The sequence below is a fragment of the Adelges cooleyi genome, unplaced genomic scaffold, assembly GCF_023614345.1.
Source record: "Adelges cooleyi isolate 19-005CV unplaced genomic scaffold, UGA_ACOO_1.1 ACOO_flye_CR_arks_rails_tigmint_CR_PRNA_446, whole genome shotgun sequence".
Lineage (NCBI taxonomy): Eukaryota > Metazoa > Arthropoda > Insecta > Hemiptera > Adelgidae > Adelges > Adelges cooleyi.
Window position 1 is genome coordinate 433,576 of NW_026096129.1, and position 16,201 is coordinate 449,776.

Sequence of the window (16,201 nt, forward strand, 5' to 3'; positions counted from 1 at the left end):
TACCACTCGCCTCTAAATATGCATTATTAGCAGTTTACGGGCCCAGGGCCGGCTCTAAGAAATATGCAAGGGGAGTGTCAAAATGAAGATGCCGACTTTGTAATTGCTGACTAAAATATTTGGGTACTTTCGTAAATATTTTATGATATTTTACAACACAAGTCACAACTTTTTTACTAAAATTAATGGGAATTAATAATTGTTGAAAAAAAAACAATAGGAGTAATTAATATTGTTTGGTTATTATTTTTTTAACTTTATTGATTAATACAAACAAATTTATATACCTAGTACAAGTAAAAAAACCAATAAAAGAAATTTTTTAGGCATCTAACAAATTTATCTAGGTATTACTAAATTTTCAGATCTTAGTCACCATAACTAAAACCTTTTGAGCCCTACTGGAAGAAGGGATTTAAAAGCATTATTTTAAAATCGTTTGAATTGATTTAACATAATTATAACGTATTGCAGTTAAAACTGCAATTTAACCGATATAACGACGGATATTTTTTTTTTGGGCAACTAAGAAATAGGAGGAAATGTAATATTTTTACAAAGTCGATCGGATTGATGAAAACTAAAAATTGAAATGCTAAAATATTTTTTTATTTTTTTCTTCGGTCTACATACACCTGGCCAATTTGTATTTAATTTAAAAATGTATTATTTTAAATATATATATTTTTTATTTTTCCAAATAGCCTATTATTTTAAATAATTTTATAAAAATTAATGTATTTAAAATAGTTATTCAAATCTTTGAAATAAAAACAAAAATGTATTTTTTATAAGTTATTATCTAAATACAATTTTATTTTTATTTTAGTTAGGTACAATATTTAAAAAAAAATGCTTATGTCTTCCTTTAAAGGAGAAATAAGACGTGGTGATGTAGTACCAAGGAACCTTATAAGCCTTAAAAACCTGGATTTATGATTTATTCTTAATACTTATCCATCTCATACCTTTTGTCAACATTTACTGGGGCAGAGTCAAAAGGATTGTAAGCAGCTCCTTGGTGTTTCAACTTCATTATGTGACCATTATGCAACTGTTGTTCGTATTTACGGCGATAATCATCATTAAATGTGCTATCACATGCTAAACATTCGAGTTTAATACGTTTTCGCTTACGTTTTATATCACTCATATTGAGAAATGAGGTAAAAAAAATATATATATAGGTATATTCATATATTCGAGTACACACATTTATAACCAATACTTATTATTTTACACGCGCACACGGCACAAGCAAAAATAAACCCGGTAACTCTTTGCCCGCAGACTTATGACTATGGGTTATATCTAAAACAGAGAAGTAGGTAGTAGGGAATCTTTTAGATATTTAAAACTAAAATAAAAATTTATACTCATGAGGGATTTATACTTATAGAGGGATAGAATGTTTACAATAGACCAACAGGACCCATGGCCGAACATCGTTTGATATATACACCACATTTATTATAAACAAACAATAATAATACTTCTGCTAAAATCGGAGATAACCGAAAATGCACTGTTTTTTTTTTATACTAAAAACAAAAATTATAGTTTCGTATGGTCGTCCGTATGCCGACTTTCATTATTCAGTCACCAGATTGCGATAAAAAATATGTACCTACCTACTTTTATAAAACAAAAATAATAAATATGTTATTTGTATAATGTTATGAGGGTCATAATATTTACCGACTTTTTGTTCGATCTAAATGTGCCGACTGTGTATACTTGAGTTTTCCGAGTGGGGGGGGTGTCAAACCCCCCCACACCCTCCCCTAACTCTGGCTCTGAGTTTACCCCGATTAGCGTCAAAGCCATTATAGGTAGGAGAGACAACAGACACAAGGGACATTGTCAGGGCCACCGATGCCCAGTTAGTTTTCATACCACCATCTTTGGACCGCGACCTAATTATTCTCAAGCCATTACTAATTATTTCGTGTGTCCGTTCCACTCCGCCATTACCTGGGTTAACTACAGGTAACGCTTTAGGATCCAGGTAGATTGTAATTAACAATATAATGAAAATATTTTCAAATACTTGTTAAGACTGGACAGAAAAGTCTGACAATGTAAACAAATCTAATAATTAGGTGTTTTAAAGTACCTACAATTCGGCAAAATTCTAATTGGAAAAGGTAAATGGCTTAAGATATTATTATAAGCGTAACATTTAAGGGCCAGTAGTTACTGTAAAACGGTAATATAATTTTCAAAAAAAAAAAAAAATTATTCCGTGCAACCATGTATTACCTATAGAGTTTTTTTCGTTTAGAAAGTTCGCCATAGACAATAGTAAGACCAAAATATAAAAAAAAATTCAACTACTACTCTCTTATGTAAACATTAGATATTATTTGGTAAATTGTAAAATCTAGACCTGAAAAGAATACCTATAGCCAAAGTAATGTATGTAAATCATAAATCATAAAACAAAAGAAAAAATGAACCAGCTGTGTAAAAAAAACGAAAAAGTTACACTACAAAAAACAATTGAATTGTCGGTCGAAATATAAGTCTGTCCGTATAAATCGCATTTAGTTACAAAAGACGATCAAGTCGAATATTTTCTAAAAAATTCAACCAGCTTAACCATTTCAGTAAGTATTTCCATATGATTTAGCGTAAAAATAATAGTCATAATATGTCTTAAAAAAAATACATGTGCATGAGTTAATTGTTTTAGTGTGAAAAAAACATTAATAAGTATTTTAAATTATGGGGTCTTAACACTGTTCTTTAACAATTTTTTTGAACGAACGGTTATGTCATTAAAAAAATATATATATTGATGTGTAATGTCACATCTTTTTTATCATTTTTTTTTAGTATCTTCGGTCGTCAAAAAAAAAAAATGATTAAAAATCAGATTCTTTTGAAAAATAAATGCAGTTCTCTATTAAAAATATTGATTTTTATTTCGCGTAACAAAGTCGTCAAAGTTATTTTTGTTGCCGAAATTTGAGTAATTGTCTAATATTTTTTTCAAAAAACTGATGAAATTTAACATAAAATGTGTAAATTTCTAATTGGAATCTTTATAAAAACGCTTAGAAAAAAAAGTGGGGTAAAAATGAATAGCAAAGTCAAAAAAACGGAAATTGTATTTTATTTTTACACATAATTATTTTAACAAAGAAATTTTATCCCTTTTTTATTTTTTCTGATCCTAATTTAAAATTTATATATATTATGTAAAATTTCTTAATTTTTCTAAAAAAATATTAGGCTTTCGTGCCAAACCAAAACCTTCTAAACTCTGCACTTGAGGCAACTGTGACTAATATAAATTCCTAATAAGTTTATTATTTGCAGAAAAAAATGAAACTTATCTGTATTTTTATATCATTTATCTTATTAAATGTGTCGGCAGATTATGACGGTATTTATGTTTTTTACACAATTACCAACTTAAGATATGTAATAAAAATTGGAACAAAATACAAGATTTCACTTTTATTTTACAGCGAAATATAAGAAACATGTTTTAGCTACAAGTCAGTAACATTTTTGTTTTATAAAAAATAGTTTTTTAATATTTTAGAATTCACTGTTTTGATAGATAATTTTTAATTATGTACATATTACAGATGAATCCATGCTGGAAGCTGATACAAGTGAGATATATTTAACATTTAAATGTCAATACGTAAATGTTTTATTATGTGTACCTAATTTTCACGTTATTTACAAATTTAAAAATATAGTTATATGCATTTAGTATAGACCAAATATATTTTTGTTTATTCTAGTGGGATTGGAACGAGTAATTGAAGAAGTGGTTTATGAAGTCGAACGTCACAATATTTTCGGTAGTCATAATTAAAATAATAGTATTAAAAAAGAAAATAGAGAAAAATATTTGAAAAAAATATTATAAAAGTTGCATCTAAAATGTACCTTAATGCAATCGATAAGTGATGCAAATATTAAATTATTCTCCGAAATCTAAATGAAATCTTTATGGGAAAAACTGATATTGTTGGCTGTGTCAACCTTGGGCGATTATTATGTTTTTTCCTCATTCCCACAACTATTTCAATTCAGCCATTGTAATCTCATAAAGATTCAATTTTATCATTATGCAATCGATAAGTGATGTAATTATTACATTTTTCTCAGAAATCTAAATGGAATCTTTATGGGAAAAAACTGATATTTTTGGCTGTGTCAACCTTGGGTGATTAATATATTTTTTTCTCATTCCCACAACTGTTTCAATTCAGCCATAGTATTTTCATAATGATTTATCTAGTCTAATTAGTATGGGTTTTTCTTCTACTTCGATCTTTAACGTCTAATTTATATTTATTTAATGTAATAATTTATAAAATTAAACCAAATCCAATACTATTAATTTGTGTATATTTCAGGCAAACTTAATTGTATGCTTGCTGTACCGGGTAATAGTTTTTATAGAATTTTATGAAAATAATTCCAATATTTCATTCCTATTTAATTTTCCAAATAAATTCCTATACACTCGTTTTTTTCTACCTTTATTTTCATTTTCCTGTTTGTAAAATAATGGAAAATTAAATGCAATATTATTAATTTATGTAATGTTAATTTCAGACTGCTTAGATGTTACCATCTGTATACCGGGTAATCATTTTCATTTAAATGTTTCCACACAGTAACGTTTGGTATTCTTTATGCACACAACATTTTTGTTTTAGGCTCGGACTTGAGATCCATCTCAGATACGGAGAGTAAACACATTTTATATATCATATAATTATTATATATAACGCACATTTCTTATATATATATATAAATACTTCCTATTTACAAATACCAATATGACATTTTGATTGCAATCATATAATATGTAGGTAGGTATATTAATATATATTTTTTTTTTAAATTTTAGAATTACTTGATTACCAGGACTGGATTGGATGGAAAATAAGACGTGCATTTAGTAAATATTACATTTCAAACATTTATAATTATACTAGTTTGAAGTTATAAAGAAAAACTATAAAAAAAAATCGATTTGAAGCTTTAAGTCGTAAAGCTATACAATATGTTTTATGTTTAAGCCTCTGATGATCATTCGAATTATAATATAAAAAGTTTATTAGTACGTTGCTATTAGACATAATTTTCCAATTATGTAATACTATTTTGCACAAAGGAATTGCACGCGGTCTGGTTTTAAGGAGTTTTGTAAAGGCAATATTTAGGAAAAAAAGCGGCTTTAATCAACTTCGACTATGACAATTAATATTCCAATTGATTTTTATAAGCTACATTGTATTATTCTTGATTTGTATAATTTTTTTCTATGAGTAAAAGTGTCAGTTTTGATTATTTCATACCAATTTTAAAGGATCCAAATTAGATTTTTTTACTACAATTAATATTTTGTCAAGTTATTTGTGTTCTTTGGATACTTGACTGTGCTATGTAGAAAGCCGATTTTCATTTAAATATGTCAGTTTTTAGCTTCGATGCAAAACGAAGGTATTGGTTCTACCATGATGTGGGCTTTTTTTTTTGCCTGTACAACACTGTTACTTTTAACTAATCATCAAAACGTTAGTTTAAAAGAGATTTTATCCGAGAGGACTAGTACAGTAGAGTAAGGCATAATGCAAATAAATCAATTTTTTTTTTTATGAAAAATGTAATGTTTAAAAGTTCCAACTAATAGTTAAAAAGTTATATACAAATTATAATACTCTTCGCCACTTCACCAATCAAGTAGTAGGTTATCTATAAATGTTTAAATATATCTTATTTTTTTTCCCCCGGTTATGGTGTTAATTTTAATCTAAGGGGGGCAGATATGCCTTTTGAAAATAAGTTTTTTTGATTTCAATACATTATTTTGTATTAAATGGATCGGAAATCAGAATCCGCTGATGACACAAACCAATACTTCAAATAGCGTGTCTATTTAATATATTTTTATCTCGCTGTACGTTTATCACAGTGAAAACAGTGTCTATCGACATTATTCAAATTTACCCCGTTTGCAATTCTAACCCATTTTTTTCTAAATTGGGCTTAATTAACTGCAAAATGATTAATTATTGTTTTTGTTACAGAAATGAAATATCCTAATATTGATGAAGACCTAGGTAAATACGATTTTTTCGGTAGTCGTAAATAGCCTTGATTATTTTAGAGTTGAAATTTTCTTCATTTTATTTATTTCTTGTTTTATGTCATTATGAACGTTAAGTTTGTAATTTAATTTTTACCACTAAACAAAAGAAAAACAAAATATAACTTTATATTATATATACATATATATATATATAAAGATAGATATACGCAATTAGCAACCTAGACATTTAATTTAACTAAAATATTTTTCGTTTTTATTATTTCTTCTTAAAAATATTAATTTTTGTAGATTTTAGAAGCATAGACTTGAAGGACCTTGCACAAGATAGAAGAAATCTTACCCGACCAGCTTTAAAAAATATAATCAATCGCGTATTAGGTAAATAATATTTATATGGAGCTGTATGGACTTTGAAACATTTATATATATATAAACCACTAAAAAATAACAGTATACAACTAATTTTAATTTTTAACAATGAACCAAATAAAGTGACGATACATACTTTCTTGTAATACACACAGCATGGCTAAACAATACGGACACCGTGCCGATTCTGTTTTTATGATTTTATTTTAACAAACAAGATATTTGAGTGTTGCACGATAAAAATAAGTAGTAATCAATAAACTGATTTGAGCAAATTAATAATAAAAAAAATTGTTTCAATTTCTTAGATGGACCTGTTGAGGATATACCGAATAATGCCGCTTTAAAAGGGATGTGTACTTTGATAGGAATATACATGAGTGCAAAATTGCCAACATCATTTATAAAAACTATTGCGACTAACACAACTAATCATACTTGTACCATATCGGATGGAAGAATCAACAAAATATACAAAATAAATGGTGGCGTATGGGGACAAATTAGCGAAAACGGGACAGTACTACAACGACTACAGGACCAGTTATAATAGTTAGAACAGGAAGCAATGGTAAAACTCCTCTAAAATTATAACATAATACCATTGTTGTTGTATTGAAATAATATTTTTATAAAGCACTTATAATACTTTGTATTGCACTTATAATTGTCAAATAATTTAATGTATTCCACAATAAACAGTTTTACTCACATTTGTTGCTTATGTGTAGATTTAAACAGACACTTCATACTTTTTACCATACTGTAAAGAATCTATTCTGAAACATTTTTAAAACTTATCCTTTGTATCCGGCTCCATCAGTAGTAATTTCTTTGTCATTATTTATTCCTATAAAGTTTTAAGTCATTCCTCCATCCGTATTTTTGAGGTGCTACAACGTTGTCTTCTTTCTGTTTTTTGATTTTTTTGGGTTCTGTTTTACTTCTTTTTTTGTGCTCAGATATAACCGATCGACTTAAATAAAACAATCAATGCAGAGTATATTAGGACTTTCATCACAATTAAACGTTTAGTGGTCTCGTTTTGTGTTAGAACCGTTATAATCTACATTTATTCATTTAATGTCAACTAAAAAACCAAATCAGTTAATATTTTTACAAATTTCATTTTTAAGATTTTTGTTGTACTGGGAAAGCTGGATGGTCGGTTTTTCATCATTATTGAGTTAGGGCAAATGCTATGATAACCTGGCAAACAAAAAAAATTACAAATAAGTATTCTCAATAATATTATAACATTATATACGCGAAAAACGGTTGGATCGATTCGACAACTTTATAAAACATTAATTAGGTATAACTCGATTGATACATTACCTCACTCAATTTGTTTTTATAAAAATTCTTAATCAAGTTTTCACAATAAATCGACAAAAAGTTGTGTACATTTATTAGAATAATATTTTTGAGGATAAGTTTTTTTTTATCTGACTTTTATAGCTTTTGCCCTTTTTAGTGATGATAAAATATCGCCCATTCACTTTACCAGTACAACCGAAAAAAAAAACACAAAAAATTAGTTAGTAAATATAATACAAGGTTATTTTTTATCATAGGCCAGTCAATATCTCACTGAGTTTAATAGACTATTGAATTTTTTTTTTCATAGTGTTTTTATATAATGTGATCTCAATTTTTCACAAATAATTATATTTCTACCCCCTTCTCAAACTAGTTTTTTTTTTAAAGCAACTTTTGAAACTTGAACGGTAACATATTTATATTTTTAAATTAAGAATATTCTACTAAACATTTTGACTGGCCGACAACCAGTTTTGGATAACTATTTTTGAAGTTTCAAGTTCAGGGCAGGAGGAAAGTATATACCTTCAGCGAATTAAGTCCAAGTGCCATGGGCTAACGTTTGATAAACGTCTCACATGAAGCTCATGTCTAAAACAAAAACGCAAATCTGTCAACTCCAGATTGCAGCTCCGAAGACCACTTTTAAAATCAAAATTATCCTTAAAAAAATAAGCTTACTATAATATACAAGTCAATAATTTATCCAGTCTGGCTCTACGGCATCCAACTTTGGGGGACTGCTAAACCATTCAACCCCAAACCCTTCAAGCGTTTCAGTCAATTTGCCTACACATAATATTAGCTTTGCCTCTTGGTGTATAACCAACATAAACCTCCAGAAAGACTACTAACCTTCAACGAAATTTCAGATCACACTATAGCAAATTTTATTCAAAATTACACTTTTATTCAAATCCGCTAACTAAAAAATTATACTGTCTCACTCTTATTCCAAGAAGATTAAAAAGCAATTGCCCAGGGACCTGCTTCACTATTCTTGTCAGGTGGCACTGCTGAGGGCCTTCCTATTCTAACATTAATAATGACACTTTGTCATTGTCATCAGACTTACATATTATACATTATTATTCTGCATAGATTGTAAAAAAAAGAATAAATAATAAAAATAAATGTTGTTTCAGCTTAAATTATAAAATAGAATTATCATAGAACCGTAAAAAATTAAAGATTTTTAAATTAAGCCAACGAGATTTCAACGTTTATTTTACATATTTTTCATTAAAATAAGTATTGACTACCATTTTTTTTTTTTTTTTTAATAATTGGGCACATGATATTTATCCAAGAGTAGATATATATTAATTATATTATTTTTAGTTGTTGATTTACTCTTTAAGTGTTTTCAATTTAGACAAATTAACATAGTAAATAGTTAGGCCAAAATGTAAAATTAATTTCAACTGCAACCCTCTAATGTAAATATTAGATGTGATATGGGTTATTTTAGAACCTTGTTCTAAGAAATTCAATCAGTAAGTATTTCTAACTAAAAAGGCATGAGCTAACAAGCCAAAAGTTTTAGTTTAAAAAAAAATAGAAATAAGTACTTTTTATGTCTAGTTATTTTTTTTATCGGGTCTTAACATCGCCCTTTAACGACCTTTTTGAGCAAACGGGTTTGTAATATTTATTTTTACCAAAACAGATACAAATATAGCGTTTCACAAAATCCACATTTTGGAATTTAGATACAATCTGTAAAAAATATTTATTTACAATAAGCGCAAGTGATGAATTTGTAAAATAACAAATATATTAAATATCGAGACCGCAGACTTGGACGAAGGAGCTAATCAATGTTGGTACTTCATGGCGTGTGGATGAGAGATATCTATAATATGAATATTAATTCATTTTATGCGTTTTATTTGCAGAAAAAAATGAAACCTATCTGGTTTTTTATTTTATTTATCTATATTGTAAATGTTTCGGCACATTATCTAGGTATTTATAATGTCTTCACAATTATTAAATTAAGATAGTTAATAAAAATTGGAACAAAGAACAATATTTCAATTTTGTTTACAGCGGAAAATAAGAAACAGATTCTAATTACAAGTCAGTAACATTTTCATTTTATCAAACACAGTTTTTTAAGTTTTTAGAATTCACTGTTTTCGAACATATTTTTCAAATGTGTACATATTACAGATGTATCCATCATGGAAGCTGGTACAAGTGAGATATATTTAAAATTTAAATGTTTTTTTATGTGTACCTAATTGTCAAGATTTTTGCAAATTTAATAGTATAGTTTTTATCAATAGTAAAAAGTGCACCAGTGTACAGAACACTGTAATTTTTAAAGTAGGAAGCGATTTCTAATAACCTAATCAAAGGAGTAATGTTGAGTTAAATGGCTACAGCTTAAAACATAATTTGATATAACTATTAAGTACTTAATTCAATTTGTTAGTATAGCCCAAATCATTTTTGTTTATTTTAGATATATTGCATCGAATAATTGAAGAAATGTTTAATGAAGTCAATCATTGCGACATTTTCGGTAGTCTTAGTTAAAATAATAATAATAAAAAAAGAAGAAAGTATAGAATAATATTTTGAAAATTGCAACTAAATTTTATTATTATGCAATCGATAAGTGATGTAATTATTAAATTCTTCTCAGAAATCTAAATGGAATCTTTATGGAAAAAAAACTGATATTGTTGGCTGTGTCAACCTTGGGCGATTATTATGTTTTTTTCTCATTCCCACAACTGTTTCAATTCAGCCATTGTATTCTCATAAAGATTTTATCTAGTCTATTAAAATGGGTTTTTTTCTACTTTGACCTTTAACTTTTAATTTATATTCATACAATGTAATAATTTATATAAGTTTATTAAATCCAATACTATTAATTTGTGTAATGTCAATTTCAGGCAAACTTAATTTTATGATCGCTGTACCAAGTAATTGTAATTAGTAGTAGTAGAATTGTATGAAAATATTGCCAATATTTCATTCCTATTAAATTTTCCAAAGAAATTCCTGTCGGATTGAATATACAGTGGAGCACATTTCTTTTGAGTTACTAATGTAACACATGTTTTTTTTCAACCTTGATCTTCATCATTCTGTTTATAATATAAAAGAACATTAAATGCAATATCATTAATTTATGTAATGTTAACTTTAGACAAACTAGATTTTTCCATCTGTATACCGGATAATAGTTTTTATTTTTTTGGTTCCACACAGAAGTTTGATACTCTTTATGCACACAACATTTTTGTTTTAGATTCAGATTTAAGACCCATTCCAGTTATGGACAGTAACTACATTTTTATATATCATATATTTATTATATTTAACGCATATTCATTATGTATAAATACTAGATGTAAAGATGTAATATTTAATGTATATTAAATAATATTTTGTAATACATTTTAGAACTGCTTGATTACCAGGATATTATGGGATGGAAAAATAAGACGTACATTAAGTAAATATTACATTTTAAACATTTATAATTATATTAGTTTGAGGTTATAAAGAAAAACTATAAAAAAATATCGATTTAAAGCTTAAAGTCGTAAAGCTATACAATATGATTTATGTTTAAGCCTCTGATAATCATTAGAATTAAAATATAAAAGGGTTTATTAGTACGTTGCTATTAGACATAATTTAACAATTATGGAATAATATTTTGCATAAAGGAATTGCATGCGGTCTGGTTTTAAGGAGTTTTCTAAAGACAAAATTTAAGAAAACTTGGTTTTAATAAACTTTGACAATGACGATAAAAATTCAAATTGATGCTCATGTGCTTCAATTTTTAGTTTTAATAATTTGTATTTTTAATCTTGTAAAGCATTCAAAATATTGTCTGGCTTTTAACCATCTTCGCCCGCTTGGTTTCATTAGCCATCTTTGCCAGCTCGGTCTCGTCAGCCATCATCGGTCGCTTGATTTCGTCAAATGCAAGGGCTCTTGCGTGAGCTGGTATTGTACATTTGTAAATAGTATTAGTTTTAATTAGCTCGTATCGTATCTACGATTGTCTGTTTTTTAGTATTAAGAACACTAACATTAGCTTTTAAGCATATTGTGCATACTTTATTGTGATTAAAAAATTATCGAACGTTTAGATTGATAAATATCGTTTTTTCTTTCTTAAATTTAACAAAGCATCTTGATTACTAGGTTCATCCCGTCCATCCCATTTCCTCGTGTACTTAAACTGGTCAGGCAATGTAGTTCAAGAGGTTTAATACACATCATTAAAGACAGGACAAAAATAAAACTATGTTTCTGTATTTAATGCAAATAAAAAAAAACCAGTACAGTGGGATCGGGGCATAGTTGGGACGGAGCAATTTTTAAATATGAAAGTGATAAAATCACTTTCGAAAAAACGAGAAAATAAAAAAAAGGGACGATAATTGTGGGTGGAAAAAAATATCATATAAGTACACGCCTTACTTTTCCATTGACCTTAAGGGGAACGGAACGGGCTATTAAATAAAAGACAAATATTTGATAAAAAGTGGTCTAGTAGCCTATTAAAAACAAATTAAACATTCCAACTAATTTTAAGGCGTACAAATATTATTTTTTTCTAGTTGTATAACTTTTTATATACGTAAAGTGGAAAATTTACAAAAAATAAAGATATTGTAGGCTACATTAGTGTCTAAGTATTGTCTGGGACTTAAGCCCCCCCAAAAATCAACCCCTAAGTCCGCCTATGCTTTGATGCGGAGCACGTTATCAAATCATGACAACATTTGTATGGACATCTATTTAGAGTGATCCTATTAAGTTTAGAGTACTTGTTTTGTTTTGTTTTTTTACTTAAGTTTAGTTTAGCTGAGCAACATTAGAAAGCCAGTACAATGGGTGTCGAGACATGATGATGATGGAGCATAGTAAGGTCGGGGTACAGTGATGTCAAGGCATAGTAGGGACGGGTAGGTCACAGGTTAAAGGTTAATAGGAATTATTACAACTAAAAGTGATAAAATCATAACGGGCATAATGGTATCAAATGCATGTATTGGGTCAAAGCATAATGGGAACGAAGTGGTCACATGTTTACAGGAGTTAATATTCATAAAAGTTATAAAATCACTTTCAAATAAATTTCATGCTAATTTGTAAACACTGTACAACACTAACACTTTCTTACTGGGCTGTTTTATACTAAGCTTGGTTTACATTTTCCCTGGGTTTAAAATACTATTGATAGTGATTTTATCACTTTCGGTTGAATAATTTCTGTAAACCTGTGATCTCACCGTCCCCACCATGCCCCGAACCTACTTTGCTCTGTGCCCACTATGCCTTGACCTCACTGTACTGGCTTTTGAAAATAAAATCCAGTACTGAAAACACATTTCTTTAGGCTTAAAGTTTACCTCGGGTAATCGTTTCGTGTCACCTTGTTCTAGCCGAGAAGTGACCTCGTCATAAACATTCCGTAGCCACGTGGCCGCAAATCGAAATGCTATGCTAGTAGCTATGACTGGAAATAATTTATACTGTTGTGTCTGATAATCTAATATTTGACATTCACCTTCACTAAAAAAAAAAAACAATCTTAGTGTAAACTAATAAATGCCATGAAATCAAATATATCTAGTTCTTAATATCATATAGTTACCCTGGCTTACGCTCTGACTGACGTCTTACAGCACTGTATCTAGTCGCTATAGTAGCAGCTTGTTCTAAACTACGGCCAAAGTGTAAATTTACCCTATTTTGCGGGTTTTTCCTTAATAAAAAAAATTGAAAACAGAATTTTGAGAAAATTGTATATGTTATAGTTTCATTTTAGATCTACCTTCGGTCTAATTTTCACATCTAAATCTCTAAAACTTTGCTTGAAAAAGAGAAATAAAGAAAAAAAAATTCTATCCCTTTTAGAAGAAAGGGTTTATAATATTTTTGCTTGTTTGTTAATGTCTATCGATAGTACTATGTTTGAAGAATAATTCATATAAATTTGGAACATTTTCGACTATTTTTAAAAAAGTTTTAGAGCATTGTAATTTTAAGTTGAAAAATTTGTAAATTTTTTGGGTGTTTTCTTTGATACAAATAAAATAAAAACACATCATTGTAAAAACAATACCATCTCAGCTCCGCACCGAATCTAAAATTACAACATTATTCGCATGCGGCATTCTTTACTTGGCCTAAGTCGCTGTCAAAAGCCAGTCGTCAGTTTCAATGTACCAGTGGTGTGAGATACCATTATTGTGAATCAATTTATTTGACGTCATAAGGTATTTATGTGTCCAAATTACTAACGTAGGTTAAGTTTACAATATCTAAGTGTCATTGTTATATGTTATAATAGTAGCTATCCTATTTATTATTTATTATCTCCTATAAAACAATTGTTAAGATTACCAAATGAAACAATAATATAGCTACCAATGGATTGCATGTGAATTCATCAAATCAATTACAATTATTTTTTATAAGTGCACTGTGCAATAATATCGTTATTTCTCGATTTTGAAATCTAAATAATAATGAATATTCTAAAAGGGATAATACTTGAAATTAATACTTGAACTGTCGCAGTCATTAGTATTAAACATAATAATTAATAATAAATTTCCACTTTTTGTTCCGAAAAAAAGGTTAATAGTATATATTTATTTTTAACCGTACTTGGATATGAATATTTACTTTGGGAGAATCAAACAAATATCTATATATACTTTCATTGATCTATAATAAAATCAGCTAATTTTTGGATTAATAAAAATGTTTTAAACATAACTGTACTGATCGATGGCTTGCATACATATTACCAATTTGGCTACAGACATTTCCATCATATAATAGCCTAAAGCAGAATTTAATACTTCATCGTCGAACAAATCTACAAAATCAACTCTACATGTGGTCTTGTGAGTTTCAAGCGTATTTCCGTCAAACTATTGAAATTAAAGGAACGTCGCTGGCATTTAAGTTTGAATACAGCCGCGGTCGTAAATTTAAGTAGTTTAATCTATCTTTATGATTATTGTAAAAGATTACAATCTACTGATCGTTTACCCGGAGAAAATATTTACGCTTGTCGTAGTCAAAAGTTATAGCAACTTGAACTATAAACTTTTCCACGTATATATCAGGAGCTAGCGGTCGGCTACCCGATTAAAAATAATTGGCAATAATAATACATTTAATAATTTGAATGATTTTAACATTTATATAGAATCTACTGGCATGAACACATAAGGGACAGTCTAGGAGTTGCATCAATTGTGGAGAAAATGAGAGAGAGTGGGTTGAGATGGCTCGGTCATGTTATGAGAAGTGATGAGACAGAGGCAGTGAGAGGTGTTACGAAGATGAATATAGAGGGAAAAAGAGGAAGAGGAAGACCAAAGAAAAGATGGATGGACGGAATACAGAGTGTAATGATGATAGTGGGGGTGATTGAACGAGATGTAGAAGACCGAGCTCTATGGAGGTGTAGGACTAGGGTGGCCGACCCAATGTAGTTGGGAGCGGAAGGCGATAAAGAAGATATACAATCTACTGGCAACATTTTCATTTTTAGACTACACATTGTGTCAACTATTTAGTGTGAACATTAATTTTCCTGTATTCATGTGAGATTGTATATTTTAGAACATTGTTAAACAACAGTATTAGTTCATCAATTGAGACCGTCGTTGATGGGTATTGGCAATCAGATTATATCAAAAACAAAATATTGTCCTTACACCTATTAGTATCTATTTAGAGTGTCCCATAAAAGTATGACAAATTAAATAATTTTTGTTCTAGTATATATTTTTAAGATTAAAAAAAAAATTAATTTATACTCATCTGCACTATAATTACCTCGTTTTTTTAAAATATAATTGACTTTTTATATTCATTAAATTTTGTCAAAATGTAATATTTTTGTGAAGATACATAATACGTTATGGAAAACGTTAAGGAAACACCGTTTTTGCAGCTTCGTGAGCGGCTATTTCAAAATCGATATGCATTTTTTTATACTTAGTATTTCAGATGAATATTTTGAGCATAATTTAATTAAATATGTCCACATTTGAATATGCTTTTTTGCATTTATCACTTAAAAAAAAGCCAAAACAAAATAATAACGGTTTTTTAATCCGCGTATCGTATAAAGCTGAATAAAGTATTTGGGTGCGTATTCAAATGTGCCATCTACAAATATGGCTTCACACTGTACCAATATATTAATATTTTTCTTTATTGTATTGAAAATAAAATGTAAATAGTACATTTTGCCCATTTTCATCATGTTAAATAGTTTGACGGAAATATGCTTGAAACTCAAAAGACCTTGTAGTAAAGACATGCAGTTTATTTTGTAGACTTCTTCGACGATGAAGTATTCAATTCTGCTTTAGGCTCTTATATGATGGAAATGTCTGTAACCGGCTGTTA

The 16,201-nt window shown here is 28.5% G+C and overlaps 1 protein-coding gene across 1 annotated transcript in view; it reads left to right on the top strand.

Moving 5' to 3' along the window:
- The first annotated feature begins 2,568 nt into the window (after positions 1 to 2,568).
- The window catches only part of LOC126842087 (uncharacterized), a 73,381-nt gene continuing 59,748 nt past the window's right edge, over positions 2,569 to 16,201 (top strand). The window contains exons 1-7 of the mRNA XM_050578959.1: positions 2,569 to 2,609; positions 3,325 to 3,391; positions 3,477 to 3,506; positions 3,600 to 3,626; positions 3,762 to 3,821; positions 4,383 to 4,412; positions 4,585 to 4,614. Of these exons, the coding sequence (XP_050434916.1) occupies positions 3,331 to 3,391; positions 3,477 to 3,506; positions 3,600 to 3,626; positions 3,762 to 3,821; positions 4,383 to 4,412; positions 4,585 to 4,614 (238 nt within the window). The 5' untranslated portion in view covers positions 2,569 to 2,609; positions 3,325 to 3,330. The remainder of the gene's footprint in view (positions 2,610 to 3,324; positions 3,392 to 3,476; positions 3,507 to 3,599; positions 3,627 to 3,761; positions 3,822 to 4,382; positions 4,413 to 4,584; positions 4,615 to 16,201) is intronic.